At 40.2% G+C, this 17,126-nt stretch overlaps 1 protein-coding gene across 7 annotated transcripts in view; it reads left to right on the forward strand.

The window, feature by feature from the left end:
• Nucleotides 1-17,126, forward strand: part of LOC127662255 (ral GTPase-activating protein subunit alpha-1-like) — an 82,259-nt gene that overhangs the window by 33,055 nt on the left and 32,078 nt on the right. For all 7 annotated transcript variants that reach the window (XM_052153375.1, XM_052153374.1, XM_052153379.1 and 4 more), the window contains 12 exons: nt 181-374; nt 502-600; nt 1,365-1,520; nt 1,650-1,778; nt 1,921-2,046; nt 3,804-3,862; nt 5,649-5,757; nt 8,406-8,516; nt 8,815-8,883; nt 9,513-9,644; nt 9,807-9,990; nt 12,870-13,839. In XM_052153375.1, coding sequence (XP_052009335.1) covers nt 181-374; nt 502-600; nt 1,365-1,520; nt 1,650-1,778; nt 1,921-2,046; nt 3,804-3,862; nt 5,649-5,757; nt 8,406-8,516; nt 8,815-8,883; nt 9,513-9,644; nt 9,807-9,990; nt 12,870-13,839 — 2,338 coding nt within the window. The remainder of the gene's footprint in view (nt 1-180; nt 375-501; nt 601-1,364; nt 1,521-1,649; nt 1,779-1,920; nt 2,047-3,803; nt 3,863-5,648; nt 5,758-8,405; nt 8,517-8,814; nt 8,884-9,512; nt 9,645-9,806; nt 9,991-12,869; nt 13,840-17,126) is intronic.

A 17,126-nucleotide genomic window follows, 5' to 3' on the forward strand; every position in this document is an offset into this window, starting at 1 on the left:
TAATAAGTATTGCAATAAAGATTTCCTGTTTGTTGTCCCGCTCAAGTTGAATTCAGATTTATTCCCCTTGCATACTTTACTGGACAGACTTGTCAAATAATATTTGAGCTAGTGCATTATCTGTTTTGTTCTGATATTTTTTATATCTTTGTAATAACCATGCCTATCTGTGCCTTTCAGAAACGAGTGAGTTTCCAACAGAGGACTCCAGTGTGATGGCTGGAGGCACTCTGACTGGCTGGCACGCTGACATTGCCACAGTGATGTGGAGAAGAATGCTAGGCATTCTGGGAGATGTCAACTCCATCAAGGACCCTGAGATCCATGCACAGGTCTTTGACTACCTCTGTGAACTCTGGCAGAACTTGGCCAAGGTGAGCTCACACACACACTCAGACAGAGTCTTTCAGAGTGCTCTCGAAGAATGATTTACAGTGCTGTTGAGAAATCAGATTGTACTGAAAAGAACGTCCTGTGTGTCTGTTTTTTCCATCTCTGTAGGTCAGAGACAATCTTGGGATATCGCTTGACAACCAGTCGTCTCCACCCCTGCCTGATCTGATTCCACCCTTACGGATTCTGACTCCCTGGCTTTTCAAAGTGAGTTCCTTTGTAATTTACCTTTTCCAGTTTGTCTGTCTGTCTGCCATTCTGTCTATCAATCTTTCAAGCTATCGTTCCATCTATTGTTCTGTCTGTCTACCTATCGATCTATCTTTCTATCTGTTGTTCTGTCTATCATTGTTTCAGTCGATCGATTTATCGTTCTATAGTTGTGTTGGTCTATCTATCGCTCTCTCTGTCAGTCTATCTATAGAGCTATCATGTCTATCTATCGAGCTATCGATCTTTCTATCTGTCTATCTATTGAGCTATCTTTCTGTCTATCGTTCTGTCTTGTCTAGCGATCTATTGTTGTATCGTTCTGTTGTTGTAACGGTGTATCTATCGATCAATCATTCTATTAATATATAATTCTATTAATCAATTGATTGATCTATTATTCTGTTGTTGTATCGGTCTTTCTAGCTATCGTTCTATCTGACTTTCTATTGATATATCATTCTAAAGATGTTTCGGTCTGTCTGTCTTTCAATATGTTGTTCTATCTGTCTGTCTTTCTATCTTTCATCAATCTACTTTTCATTTTCCCTCATGGGAAGAAGGAAGTGTCCATCGGTCTTTTTATATAGCGATTTATGTCTATCTTGTCTTAAACTCCTCCCTGTTACACTCTCTATTTTCAGCAGCATAACCACATTCTTAACAGATTAAAATGTTTTTTTTTTTTTTTTTGGTCTTGTAGTTGTCTGTGACGTGGTATCTGTTGGTAAAGGTTTTAATCAGTCATTCTGTCTGTGCAGGCCACTATGTTGGGTGAACGCTATAAACAAGGAAAACTTCATGCCTATAAGCTCATTTGTAAGATTATGAAGAGGAGACAGGATGTTTCTCCAAACTCTGACTTTCTCACACACTTCTACAACATTATGCACTCCGGCCTGCTTCACCAAGACCAGGTTAGAGTTTGTGTGCTATCCATATATGCCTCTGTATGTGTGTGGACTCTTGTTTAAAAGTACAAAGGTAATTGTGTGTGTAATTTGACTGAGTTAAAGTTACTTCAAGTTGTTTGTTTTGTTTCACAGGACATTGTGAACACCATAATCAAGCACTGCTCTCCACGCTTCTTCTCAATTGGACTTCCTGGTGCCACTATGCTCATACTGGACTTCATCGTGGCAGCAAGCCGTGTGACTGCCTGCTCATCCCTGAATGTGAGAAACCAGCATACTGTTTCCAGATATCAATGTCACTACACACAAATATCCATATGTAACTTTGTTAATTGAGAAGTTGCAGCCATAGTTCTTTGAATGCATATGTGCCGCACTTTCATTCTTACATCTCCTCCCTCAGGCTCCTCGGGTAGAGGCTCAGATCTTGTTGGGTTCCTTGGTGTGTCTCCCAAACCTGTACAAGGAACTTCCTGCCCTGCACCCCACAACAGCTGACATCATCATGACAAAATTCACAGATGTCAAGGTATCATATCCTATTCCAGGATTTCACACAAAATTTAAAAAATAAGTTTAGAGACTCCTGCATTTTGTACCATTTAATTGAGCTTCATCCTGTATGAATGCCCTTTAAGAAATGCATCTGATCGGAGTCTGATTGACATGACCCTATACCAACATAATTATACAGAACTCTTTAAAGGCATAGTTCACCCACAGAGGAAAATTCTGTCTCATTTACTCACCCTCATGTTATTCAAACAGGGACTTAAAACTAAATGTTTTTCATTTTGGTTCATTCTGAGCAAAAACTGTATTTAGTCGTTGTGGTTCAGAAGTTCCGCAGTCTCCTTTCCAAAAGGTTACTGGTTAGAACAAAATAAAAAAAAGGAAAGGTCTTTTGATTTTGCTTTGTGAATTTATCATAATTCTCTGCACCTCCCCTGACATGCCCTGGCACGCCTCCTGGTTTGAAAACTTGGATTTACAGAATGCGACATCCACAACTGGTAATTAGGCAAAGAAATGTGTGATGCAGCGGTTTTCTTCAGGATCGAAGCACATGTTTTATTTTTTAGGCAACATGAGCTGGTGTTGTTAATGAAAAAGTTACATTGATAAACCCTTTGGCCTTTGGTTTCATGAAAACATTATTGGAACTAAATTAACTGGTTATAACCGATAACCAGCATTTGGAAAAAAAATAAAAATTAACTCCGGAATAATTGAAAATGACTTAGTTGTCCTTTTTGGTTAGGTTCTGCAAAACATTTAGTTAGTTTTCTTTCCTTGAACCATTTTTAGTCCCTTGCTCCAAACCCCTATGCCTTACTCTCATCCATGGAACAAAAAAGCAGATGTTAGGCAGAATGTTGGCCTTAGTCACCACTGACTTTTGCTCCTTTTTCCCTATACAATGAAAGTGAATGGTGACTGAGAAAGTATACAATTTTGAACATCCTTATTCAAAATAATCTCTGAAATTTTATGCTGTTACATTTGATCACCTACCTTCAATCAGGACTTCCTGGCGTGCTCGTATCTGTAGCTTGTGTTTAACCTCGGGATCAACTGCTTGCCATTATGAAGATCCAAGTAGCTGAATGTATGCTGCTCCCTTGGTTGTTTAGAATGCATGGAAATGTGCTGTAATTGTTCCTGCCAGCACTAATGTGGTAATGGGTAATCAGTAATGCAGGCAGCATTGAGGCAGGCTCCACAGGGTTGTTGTTATTGTGTTGCCGTGTTGTTCAGAGCGACGTTAAGGACCTAATGCCATGCGAGCAGGTGTCTGTATCTCAAATGTAGAAATTCACCTGATGGCATCTGATAACCAGGAGCAGGCCATGAATGACAAGACTGTCGTTAACGTGGTCTTCTTTCTCTGTGTGTGTGTGCACAGATGCTTCTTTTCCAGATGGTTGCATATGTCATGTTCAGAGTTGTCAGTTTGCCGGTTTTATGTCAAATGTTGTGCCTGTTGTGAGCGGCTTGCTCTGTATCTGGTCATTATCTGTTTGTCTGTCTGCATTATCTCGCTCTGTGCATCTGTGTCTCTGGTGGGAAAGTGTGTGTGAATGTGCTGTGTGAAAGTCTATGAGGCAAAGAAATGAGTGTCGTATAATCTGACTCACTAGATGGAATGAAATTGATCTGTATCAGGATGTTGCTAGTTTTCTGAAAAGATTTTCTGAACTGATATTTTCTAGTCCAGATTTATTTAGATAAATTGTATGTATTAATGAAGAGTCAATTGGTATTTTTCTTTTTTGCTTGTTTTAGGAGCATATAATCAAGGACATCTTGACTTCTGCCAGAGACGAGCCTTCTGCCCCAGCAAGGTGCAAGCCCAAACACACTCAACATGAACACTTTCATAAGCACGAGGTTAATGGAGCTCAACAGTGACCACCCATTTTTTTAGCAGTTTATACAATTTAATATTGTTGTGTTTTCCAGGTCAGTGCATGCACCTTGTCAGATTCGCCTTTGTTAAAGCAAACAAGCCCTGTGCCAGACAGATTAATAACTCATGATGTACATGATGGTGGTTTGGTTAATGCTCAAATCAGTGCAGTACTATGTGTCTGGTCAAATCTAGACAGATTAAGAACAGTGTCATTTAAAGTAATCCAGATCTTAGTAAGATTAGAGTGGATTTTATGGGTCTCTTTAGAAGCCCCCATAACACCCTGTAGAAAAAGTTTGGATGTTTTTGGAAAGCCTTGTTTCTTAGAAGGGACAGACAGGAGACAGAATTAAACATTTAAAAAGGTCAGAGCTGTGGCCGAGTGATTATGGCACGTGCTCCAACACGTAATTGAGTTATGTGCCCAAGTTTGACTGCAAGTTCATGTCTGGCTCATGACATATTCTGCTCCCTTTCCTCCTCCTCCTTGCTATAAAATAGAGTGTGTGTGCGTGTGCGTGTGTGTGTGTGTGTGTGTGTGTGTGTGTATATATGTATATATGTATATACACACACACACACACACACACACAGCTCACTTTGCACTTTATTAGGAAGGTACAGCTACATATTCATGTAATTATCTAATTAGCCAATCATTTGACAGCAGTGTAATACATAAAATCATGCAGATACAGGTCAGGAGCTTCAGTTAATGTTCACATCAACTGTCAGAATGAGGGAAAAAAGTGATCTCAGTGATTTCAAACATTGCATGATATTTGGTGCCAGACAGGCTGGTTTGATTATTTCTGTAATGGCTGATTTTTGCGCACAACAGTCAACAATGTGGCCAAAAACAATATAACATCCAGTAAGTGGCTGTTCTGTGGACGGAACACCTTGTTGATGAGAGAGGTCAACGGAGAATGGCCAGACTGGTTCGAGCTGACAGAAATACTATGGAAACTCGGATAACCCCTCTGTACAATTGTAGTGAGCACAATAGCCAATACCAATAGTTAATACCAATCAATCATTGCTTGAATGCCTTCATAGCCAATTTTCTAATGGCTACTTCCAGCACCATAATGCAACCATTTCTCAAACTGGTTTCATGAAAATGTCAATGAGTTCACTGTTCTTCAGTAACCATCCCAGTCACCGGATGTGGTAGAACGGGAGATTTGCAGCGTGAATGTGCATCTGACAAATCTACAGATATTACATAATACTGTCATGTCAACATGGACCAGAATCTCAAAGAAATTTTAAAAAAATCCATCCCAGGAGGAATTGAAGCTGTTTTGAGAGTAAAGAGAGGCCCTACCCAGTATTATTAAAGTGTTCCTAATAAAGTGCTCAGTGGGTGTATGTATGTACAATATGAACAGGGTGTATGTATACTATATATACCTGATATGTGTGTGTATATACAGTATATCAATCTCGCTGTCTGTTTATCTATCTGTCCATCTATCCATCCATCCAGTATATATACTGTATACATACACATTAAAATAATAGAAATTACAGATTAATATAAACGTGTGTGTGTGTGCGCGTGTATATATAGATATATATATAATATGTTATTTTTCTATGGAAAGAGTATTTCTTATATATACACACACACACCTGAAGGCACTTGACAGGATCCAAGAGTCCATAATAGTAGCTCACAAAAGTAATCCTTTTTTTTTTTTTTTCTGTTTCAGGTGTGTGGCACTCTGTAGTCTGGGGATCTGGCTCTGTGAAGAGCTTGTTAATGGCACTCAACACCCGCAGATCAAAGAAGCCCTTAATGTCATCTGTGTCACTCTCAAGGTAATATATGCTTAGTTATATAACAAAAGAAATGCATATATGTTGCTTTTAAACATTGATGTTGCATCTGTGTTGTAAAATAGCCGTCAGTGGCAATGTAAGTGAGCACAGCACAGAAATTATGGCATTGCTCATGGCCTGAGTCTTCTGAAGCCATTCCTGATGCCTGGGCTTACTGCACTGGCACAAGTTTGTTCTGCTCATCCAGAAAAAGATTATTCCATACTCCCTGCAGCCACCCCTACCAGCCGTCCTAAATCTGGACCGTCAACATGTTTGGCTACTCTGCTCCTCACAGACAGAAGGCTAATCCACTGAAGAATGCACGCTTCAGAGACTTCAAGGAATTATTACATTTCTGTCTGAAATCAAGGCTAGGGCCAACAAAACACACTCACATACACAAACTCTCCACTGATTAGATGAGTCAGACGGTAATCAGGTCGATTCTATAGGCTTATCTGTGAGTCAGTGTCATAGTGGAGGGTTAGACATGAGGGCCACTCTTTCTCTATTTTGGGTTTGTTCCATGAAGCAGAATAAAGCAAAGACTCATTCCTAGTCTTAATCGGCTCAGATAAGGCCCACGACACAATTTGCTGATTTGCCCCATACATGCCTTATAACCATTTTCCACCAACATGGTTCGGGTGCAGCTTCCTGGGCCTGTGCGAATTCTCTAACTGTTCCATGTAAAGGCCGTTCCGGGGCCCGAAAACCTTGTTCCACTTAACCCCAAAAGCTTGCTGGTCTCTATGCAGGAACAGTTTACATCAGGGGATGGAGGGCGGAATAATATTTTGTCACCATGGTAAAGTTTCCCCAACAACAACAGAAGTTACCATCTGCAGCAGGGAGTACTTCGCTCTATAACAACAATAAAAACAAAACACAAAATTATCAGACGTCAAAAGCCTTCAGGTAAGTCGACAAAACAAGAGCTCTACGTGCAATATGGTATTTACAAAGATCCGAGATAAACTAGAGAGATCGCAAAGGATAAAAAAAACTCTACTTGAATGAAGATACAGCACAAATTGATGCATGCTGCCTTCAAATGGACAATTGACCAAATCATAAACAAACTGAAAAACACTTAAGGGAGTACAGGGACCATAAGAAGGACATAAGCAAAAGTGAAAGTTGATGGAACATTGAATTCAGCCATTAACACTCTTGATAAACTGTTAATCGCCATTGTCCTCTGTAGCTGATCTCAGCAAGTTGTTATATTTGCCAACTTTGTTAGCTTTTCTTACATTTTGCTCGTATTTGATCACAATTTGTGGGCTTCTGCTTGTCCACTCGCCTTTTGAGGATATACCACAGGTTCTCTTTGGGATTAAGATCCGGGGAGTTGCCTGGCCACGGATCCAAAATGTCAACGTAATGATCTCTGAGCCACTTCATTATCACTCTTGCCTTGTGACATGGTGCTCCATCATGCTGGAAAATGCACAGATCATCACCAAATTGCTCCTGGATCGTTGGGAGAAGTTGCTTTTTCGGGATATTTTGATACCATTCTATATTCATGGCAGTGATTTTGGGCAGAATTGTGAGAGAGCCCACTCCCTTGGATGAAAAGTAACCCCACACATGGATGGTCTCAGGATGCTTCACTGTTGGCACGGCACAGGACTCATGGTAGCGTTCACCTTTTCTTCTCCGGACTATCGATTTTCCAGATGTCCCAAACAGTCGGAAGGGGGCTTCATCAGAGAAAATAACTTTGTACCAGTTTTCTGCTGTCCAATCATTGTACGTCCTGCAGAATTTTAGTCTGTCCTTAATGTTTTTCTTGGAGAGATGTGGCTTCTTTGCTGCCCTTCTTAACACCAGGCATTGTCCAAAATTCTTCGCCTCACTGTGCGTGCAGATGCACTCACATTTACCTGCTGCCAATATTGAGCAAGCTCTGCACTGGTGGTGACACGATTCCATAGCTGACTCCTCAGGAGGAGACGGTTCTGGCACTTGCTTGACACTCTGGGACATCCTGAAGCCTTCTTCACTGTAGTAGAACCTCTCTCCTTGAAGTTCTTGATGATCCAGTAAATGGTTCTTTCAGGTGCAATATTCTTTACTGCAATTTCCTTGCATGTGAGGCCATTTTGATGCAAAGCGATGATGGCTGCACGTCTTTCTTTAGAGGTAAACATTGCAAACAAGAACACAATGATTGGAAGAACTTCTTCCCTCCTTTTATAGCAATCAGTCTGCTCTTATATTCCAATCAGAATGATAGAGTAATTTCATCTTACTAGTACTCGTTCACACTTTCCCAGTTGCTGCTGATATGATTAGTAAAATTATGTTTGCTGGTCATTTTGTGCCAGGGCCAAAAAACTGTGAAATTTGGGTTTTTGTGATAGTTAATTTTTTTGGGCCAATGAAGCCATTTGCAATTTTTTAAAATGCATCTGATCACTTTTCACAATATTCTGGAAACAATGTGAATCAACACCATAACAACTGATGCAGAAAACTTTGCGAAACACAAAATGTATGTCACTGCCAATACTTTTGGCCACTTCTGTAGCACAGGCATGGCACGAGAACCATTGCAATTTTGGTGAAAAAGGGCTATGAGTACATTTAATGTTGCTGACAGGTCTGTTTTTAACTGTTTTTACATTCCTTTGCAGTTTTCTAATAAAACCGTAGCCCTGGTGGCCTCGGATATCTTGCACCTGCTCATAAACTACGTTGACGATCTGCAGAAGTTTCCACCCAACACTCCCAAAAAAATTGTGGAGGTAAAGTCAGTCACGAATTGGTTGAATTTTTTGTCAAGCATGTCTTTGAATTGTTAAGGTTAAATATGTAATTTCTACGTCACTGGCAGCACTAAACAGAATGACAAAAATACGTATTTTAAATACTCTCCCTATCTTCCATTGTTCAGTCAGACATGTAATCTTGCCCCAAACTCACACATTGATTGACCCATTGTTGGCTTAGTCAGGCCGCTCAAACAGATTGCAATTCCAAATGGTGCCATTAGTGGCACAGAAACTTTTAAATCAAGTAACATTACTTTCCTGCTTTTTTTAGGTCCTTATTGCAACCATCACTTATCTTCTCCCGGCCACAGAGTCCTCCCCTCATGAGCTGGAAAAGAGGGTAATTAAAAATAAAAACACACAAATAAACGCATACAACTGAATACAACTGTGAAATGAAAGCTTGTCCACATTTAGCCGACAGCTCCATGATATCACAAGCCCTGTTTATTAAAGGGACATTTCACCCAAAAAAAACTAATTTCAGTCATTTATCATCTTGTGAATGATTTTTTATCCTCTTATGAAACGCAGGATTTTTTTCCCCCCGACATCTCCAGGCTGCTTTTTTTCCATACAAAGTAGACCATATGACAAACAAAGCATGTGTTACCTAAATTGACTTGTGTGCTCTTTTCTCCAAGTCTTCTAAATTCATATGATAGATTTTTCTAAGGAACAGACCAACATTTTCAATATTCACTGAAAATCTTGCCTCAAAAACAGGGGCTTGGACATTCAGCTAAATATCTCCTTCTGTTTAACACAGAAAAAAAAAAAAAACACACAGGTTAGGAGATGACAAATGTAGTGAGTAGATATTGACTACATTTTCCATTTTGGGTGAACTGTCCCTTTAAATTGGTCACTAAATTAACTGGATAATTACATAATTATTTACCAGAATGTTAAAGCACCCATATTGTTTATATACTGTATATAATACTCCCTCCCTCCCTTTGTCTCTAGCTGGTTGTATCTCTGTTGCTGTGCTTGCTGGACTGGGTGATGGCTCTACCTCCAAAAACCCTCCTGCAGCCGGTTCAAGGAGCCTCAGACAAAGAAAAAAATGACAAATCTGTTCTCAGCTGCATCTATAAAGTAAGAGATATCAAGTCTGGGTAGATAATTGTACAGCTCGTGTAACATGAAATGTCAGAACAACTAAGTTGCATTAATGTGGTATATGCTGTACTACGGGGAATTTGCTTCACTTGGAAAGGTAATCACTCCCTTTTTGGAACACCTTTGTCCATCTCTCAGGTCCTCCATGGCTGTGTGTATGGTGCTCAGAGCTTCAATAACCCCAACTACTTCCCCATTCACCTGTCAGACCTGAGCAGCCCAGACTACGACCCTTTCCTACTACTGGAGAACCTTAAGGAGCCAGAACCCCTCCACTCACCAGACTCTGAACGCTCCTCCAAACTGCAGCCGGTCACTGAAGGTAACCATATGTCTTCTTTTTGTCTCCTCTACTTGTTTAGACCTTTCTTTTAAACTATAATGTGTTTATACATCTGACATTTCAACATTTGAGCAGGTATATTTTAAACCATGCCTTAGCCAGGTGACAAGATGTTTAGCTACTTATTTTTGGGTCAAAAATGACCTGTATAGAGTACAATAGATTTGCAGTAGATTTACAGGACACTGTGGCATTGGCTCACCTACATGTTTTCACACTAAACACAGGCTTACATAGTAGCGTTTTACCTAGAAACCTCTATGTAAGTTGTGGTGGTGCTACTAGTGTGCAGTACATAGACTGGATTTATAGTTCTTAAAATAAGCTGATACTTGGATTACTTGTGCATTTTTTTTGTTTCAAAGAAAAACACATCATGGTATTCTGCAATTTTAAACCATAGGAATATTGCTAAAAATGAACAAATACATTGTCAGCATTGTCAAATCAACATTGTGCAGTTGAAAAACTAGACATAACTTACTGTGTGTGTGCATGCATGTGTGTGTGAGAGAGAAATTGATCTTGCTACACACTTCACTCAAGTAAAAACTGCTGCAATGAAAACCAGCATTATTACCCCCGAACATAAAAGGTGTAGACAAAAATGTTGACTTTCCATAAAATTAAACAACTATTATAAAAACCTAAAACTTTTTTTACATATCAATTTAGTCAATGTTGAGGTGAGCCCAAAGGCATTTTCACTTAAATGTCGATGTTACAGCTGGTTAGAACAAAATTCGGATTGGGACCTGGTTAGGACCCCTTGTTAGAACACCATGTTAACCACCACCCATCACGGTTTCTCCCACCTTTGTCACCTTCTGGAATTAAAACAAGGAGTAATAGAACAACACTACTAGAACAAACTGAAAGCACGAGAATGAGTGAATGAAATCAGTTTGCTCCATCATGCAGGTTTCAGTGTGTATTTGGGAGTAGGGCAGCTTTGAGGTTGACAGCAGGGGCTGGTTTCCTGTGCTGCTGGTGCTATGTCTCTCTCCATCAGTTGAAAATAACTAATCATTACATCCCTGAGTGAGACATGTGTCCACCACTTTCCTACCTCCATTACTCTTGAAATTACTCCTAGCGCTGGATTCTCGGGATATCGGGGGAGGGAGGGTGGGTCTGAGGTGGTCCATATTTTGCTTCATCAGAGTAAAATCCCACCTTCCTCATCTCTCCACCCCTAATAGCTCCAGTCTAAGAATGTTTTGGCTCATTTAGGCACTGGAGAGTAACTGAATGTGATTTGTGTGGTTTGTTGATTGGGGGGAGTGGGCCTCTATCACGTCAAGTGTGCTGGTATTGGGCTGCTCTCTGCATGGTTCCTTTGTAAGTTCTAGCGTTGAGAGAGAGGGAGTGTCTCCATCAAGGGCATCTTACCAGCTCTGAGGCATCTGCACCTCTCCCCATGTATCCTGCATTCTTGATCACATCCTAATGTTCCTGTATTCATACCAGCTCCATGCACCTTCTCTCATCCCAGCTCTGCTGGAGTTTAACACTTATAGATCTGAAAATCACTACATCCCTGATGAAGCAAGTGCCTCAACTCTTTTCGTTTCCTTGTTTCTAACATCTTTTCACCATTGCAGCAGTCTCCTTTATTTTTATCATCTTTAAACCAACAATTTAAATAGTTACCCAAAAATGTATATTTAGTTGTCATTTACTCACCCTAATATTGTTTTAAACCCATATGACGTTCTTCTGTTGAGCACAGAAGGCTGCTCTTTTTTTCCATACAATGAAAGTGAAAGGTGGCAGAGACTGTCAGTCACTAACATTCAGCCTTACATCTCCTTTTGTGTTCTATGGAGCAAAGAAAGTACAGTACATGATATAAGTATTTACATTTTTGCATCTCTTTAAGTCAATTCACTTGATGTTGTCTTGGTATTTTCAGTGTTTTTAAAAGGTTTACAAGTATAATTTCTATATACTTGAATATGGAATGTACAGATTGCGTTTCAATAATATTTCAAATTAGCAATAAAATCTGACAACAATGGTATCATACATTTTGTTTCTTCAGCTCAAATCACACATAATGGTATTTTTCAGGCTGGTCCAGTTAATGCGCTTTCACATTCTAGAGTAAACAAACTACCAGAAAGGTGATTTGTTCTTTATTCTGAAGGACTTCCAGTGCTACAGCTGCCAAATTGAGTGTTACAATCTTCGCTTCATAAATGGGTTCACAACATGTCACAATTACCGTGAGTTTCCAACTTGTAAACAGATTTAACATCTTCATAGAATTGTAATTACAAGTTGTAAACTCTGACTTCACAGTCGTGACGTCATGCATAAATAACCAATATGGCAGCGGCCTCAACAGATTCTGTTTCACATACTATTTTATAAAGTTATTGTTACCTTAAGTGCTTTCTTTGTTCTTAAGCATTTTTAAAAAACATATTGAACTGATTTAATTAATGTAGCAAATAAGTAATTTGCTATTATAAACAACAACAATGCTGCAGATGGTTCTGTTTTGACATTATGAGTGTTTCTTTAGAAACAAATAACTTCAGAGGACGTGAACAGCTCCGAGGTGAATTTCAGAACTGCCATATCGTAGTTACAGTAATTCCGAAATGAACATAGCAGTAACCATGCTAAAATATGTCAAATAAAGCTGAGTGTACTACACTTTCATTGATAGCTGGAAGTATTATCACACTAGCCAAAATATTTCATAAATAAACATAAAATGGGCAGAGATGTGCACAAGTTTGTGAATGATGCTTGAAATCTGCTGAGCTTTCTGTGGTGTTCTGCAGATACAGATTCCATTTCCGCACATACCCTTTCTTACATATCTTTACATTTCTGTCTGTTTGTAGTGAAGAGCCGTATTCAGCAAGGCCTGATCTCAATTGCTGCACGCACAGTCATATCCCACCTGGTCAACCACCTGGGTCACTATCCGATGAGTGGTGGCCCTGCAACTCTGACCAGCCAGGTGTGTGAAAACCAGGATAACCCATACAGTGAAAGTGCAGACCTAACCCCCGAGCTATTTGATGCGCCCAACTTGCAGTTCTTCGTGCTTAACGGCACCACGCTGCTGTCCTACCTACAGATCCGGGCGGAGGATGGCCTGCCTGGAGGTGGTATGTCAGCTGGCCTCACTACCACTAGTGCCTGTGTACGTGTCATTGTGCGGGACATTTCCGGCAAACACTCCTGGGACTCAGCTGTACTGTATGGTCCACCCCATTGCATCACTCCAAATCAACCTTTGCACCTTTATACATCCTCCAATCTAGCTGGGGGTGGCCAAGATGAGGACAGTCTAGACCAAGGTAGTCAAGAGGAAGCAGAGGATAGAGCGTTTCAGGAGGATGATGAGAACCTGGAGTATCATGAAGAGGAGGTGATGGAGGACAAGGAGGAGGGAGATCTTGAAGAAGAGGACAAAGAAGCAGGGCTCGAGCTAATGGCCCCACAGGCCAAGCGACGGTGCCGAGCGGTAATCCCGAGCTGGGACTCCCTGCAGGATGGGGAGGATGCTCTGGATGAGATGCTGCAGTACCTGGGATACTCCAGCCCCGAGTGCCTGCAGCGAACCGGTGCACCGCTCAACATTCCAGCTCCGCCACCAACCTGTGTGTCCGAGAAGCAGGAGAATGAAGTCATCACTGCCATCCTGAAGCAGTGTGCTGAGGAGCAGGACTTCACAGTGCATCGGGGGAATGACCTGAACATGAGGGCAGTAGTGCAGCAAGAGCCAAACCCACAGAGACCCCAGTCAGCATTCTACTACTGCAAACTACTCCTCAACATACTGGGCATGAACTCCTGGGAAAAGAGGTAAGATTTCATCCATAACCAAAAGAACCCATAGGAAACATTGATATAGAAACTGCCAAGTGCACACACCTGCTTTCACATTGGGCAAAAGGTTAAGGAATTGGTTTTTAAATCTTAAGGGTTTCCCAGCAAACGTACTGGTTTTAACAGATTTGTTGCCTAGCGGTATTAAGTTTGGTATGGAACCTCACCTTGAAAAGATGGTCAGTCACAAAAAGCTGACCAGACTTAAAGGCCATGTGAAGTTCTTTAACGAGCACGGTTCGATTAGGTGTTTTTACATATTTCCTTCTAAAACAGAAAGTGGGGGGCGGGACATGTTGAAAATACCCAATAGGCTTTAGTTGACAGACGCCCATACACACACACACCCCTCTCCACCATGCTGCTAATTTCAGAGCCGCTTACAAGGGAAACTTGAGAAGCAATCTCAATACTGGCCAGCTTTTCCATTGACTTTTATAACCAAACTATGATCTGACAGCATTAATCCATAACCAGACCAACAAATGCACACAGCACATCGCGGTCTTTACTTTCAACGATGCTGGAGCCGTTTTGCAAGATGAATAACAAAAAACAGTAAAAAGTGAGTAAATGAAAATATATCTGTTTTGAATCACAATACACGAAGCATTAAAAATATAGAAACATCCGGCTGCACACAAAATATAAATAAAACAACTTCTTTCACATCCAGCTCCCACGTTGTCGTGGCCCATTCACAAGTGATCATCCATATGCCCTATTTCCTTCAAAGACAATTGTGAAAAAAGAAAAAGCACTGTGAGAGCTTCAGATGGCTGAAAGGTGATAATGGTCAGTCAGAACTCACTTTTTAAGTGATTCTTATGGGGAAATCTGTTTGGAACAACCCTACAGCATGGATTGTGTTCCCTTCAAAGTTCCCTGCAAAGGCATTATCAGCACCCATTAGAACAGCCAGGCATGCTGAACAGCTGTAGGGGGAGGGTCCATTTTATTTCTAGAAAGCATTTGAATGGACAAGGTTTCTGAAACTGTGACATCATGGGTGTTTCTGCTTCTGTTTAGCTGGAAGAGAGAAACAGCAGATTTTAAATGCCTGTAACTTCTGGAAACTAATTTTGTCAGCGTTTAATATTAGACTACCATAAAGATGACCTTAAAGCCTGTAGATATGGACTAAAACCAGCAAATATTTAAAATTTAAGTTAAAATTAAGATTTCATGGGGCCTTTAAGGCCAAAGTATAGTTTGTGTTTCCGTGTGCCACTACATCTTGAGCACAGTGTGCATAACACAAATTTCATCAGCACAGTATGCTCGTATTGTCCATGTGCAACCCATCTTTTCTCGAAACACGGACAGTCTGCGTCTGTGTGTCGTATGCTTGTGCGCCTGGCCTGGTCTGTACCAATAGGTATCGCAAAGAAGTCGTAGTGCACATACGTTAGCGCGTTTGGGCCAGCCCACGTGGAGAAACAAAGGATAGCCCAGCCTTTAAAGACATTGGGTTTAAAATTCTATTAAGTTTTCCTGCACATGTGTAAGGGTTTGTAGCAAACATAATTTGTAATGGTTTACAGTGTTGATGCAGGGTGCCATCTCCCTCTAACCAATCGGACCGCAGGATGCCACCATAACAAATCACTAAATTTAAAATGAGGCCCATTTTTTTTGTTTGCATATCAAAGTCACATTTGATGTGTTGTCATGATTTATTATTGCTGTCTTTATTGAATACTAGGGTACTCGTTTCCATCCCTAGTAGCCTTATTGATTAAAGATACAGCTCTGGGAAACATTAAGAGACCACTGCAAATGTATCAGTTTCTCTGGATTTACTATTTATAGGTATGTGTTTGAGTAAAATATTTTCTTTTGTTTTATTCTATAAAGTATAATTATATAATATATAATTCCTCATATTCCAAATAAAAAATTGTCATTTGGAGCATTTATTTGCAGAAAATGACAACTGGTCAAAATAACAAAATAGATGCAGTGTTTTCAGACCATGAATAATGCAAAGAAAACAAGATCGTATTAATTTCTAAACAACACAATACTAATATTTTAATTTAGGAAGAGTTCAGAAATAAATATTTGGTGGAATAACCCTGATTTTCGATCACAGCTTTGGCATGCTCCCTACCAGTCTTTCACATTGGTGTTGGGTGACTTTATGCCACTGGTCGTCTAGTGGTTAGACAGAGACCTGGAGAGGCCTTCAAGCCACAGTGTCTTGCACCCACTGTGAAATTTGGTGGAGGATCAGTGATGAGCTGGGGGTGCTTCAGCAAGACTGGAATCGTGCAGATTCGTCTTTATGAATGACGCATTAATCAAGACATGTTCAAGGTTATCCTGGAAGAAAACTTGCTTCCTTCTGCTCTGACAATGTTCCCCACTTCTGAGGATTGTTTTTTCCAGCAGGACAATGCTCCATGCCATAAAGCTAGGTCAATCAAGGTGAGAATGGAGGACCACCGGATCAAGACATTGTCATGGCCAGCCCAATCTCCAGACCTAAACCCCATTGAAAACCTCTGGAATGTGATCAAGAGAAAGAAGGATGGTCACAAGCCATCGAACAAATCCGAGCTGCTTGCGCCAGGAGTGGCATAAAGTCACCCAACAGCAATGTGAAAGACTGGTAGGGAGCATGCCAAGATGCATGGAAGCTGTGATTGGAAATCAGGTTATTTCTGAACTTAAGTTCTAAAGTTAAAACATTAGTATTGTGTTTAAAAATGAATATGAGCTTGTTTTCTTTGCATTATTTGAGGTCTGAAAACACTGCATATTTTGTGTTATTTTACCCAGTTGTCATTTTATGCAAATAAATGCTCTAAATTACAATATTTGTTTTTGGGAGAAATGTTGTTAGTACTTTATAGAATACAACAAAAATTTTCATTTTACTCAAACACTTACCTATAAATAGTAAACCCAGAGAATCTGATAATTTTGCTAGTTTCTTAGTTTGAGTTTGTTAGTACAAAGCTGGATGTTGCTGTTGATAAAGTCTGATAATGTATGTAAACATCCTGTTTGTCCACAACTCTGCCTGATTGTGCAGAGCAGCAGTAATCTGATTAAAACCATCAACATCTTTCTGATTTAGCTTATCCGCCAATATATGCTACAGTACACATCCACAATGGTCTCCCATATTGCCTTTCTATGTTTGATTCCAATCCTATTCCAATTTGTCGTGTATTACTGACAATGGTTAAATATTTTCAGATGATGAATAATTGTTATGTTGTGGTATTTTTCCACTTTCAATGTAATGGCATTAA

This window comes from Xyrauchen texanus, chromosome 22 (assembly GCF_025860055.1).
Source record: "Xyrauchen texanus isolate HMW12.3.18 chromosome 22, RBS_HiC_50CHRs, whole genome shotgun sequence".
Taxonomy (NCBI): domain Eukaryota; kingdom Metazoa; phylum Chordata; class Actinopteri; order Cypriniformes; family Catostomidae; genus Xyrauchen; species Xyrauchen texanus.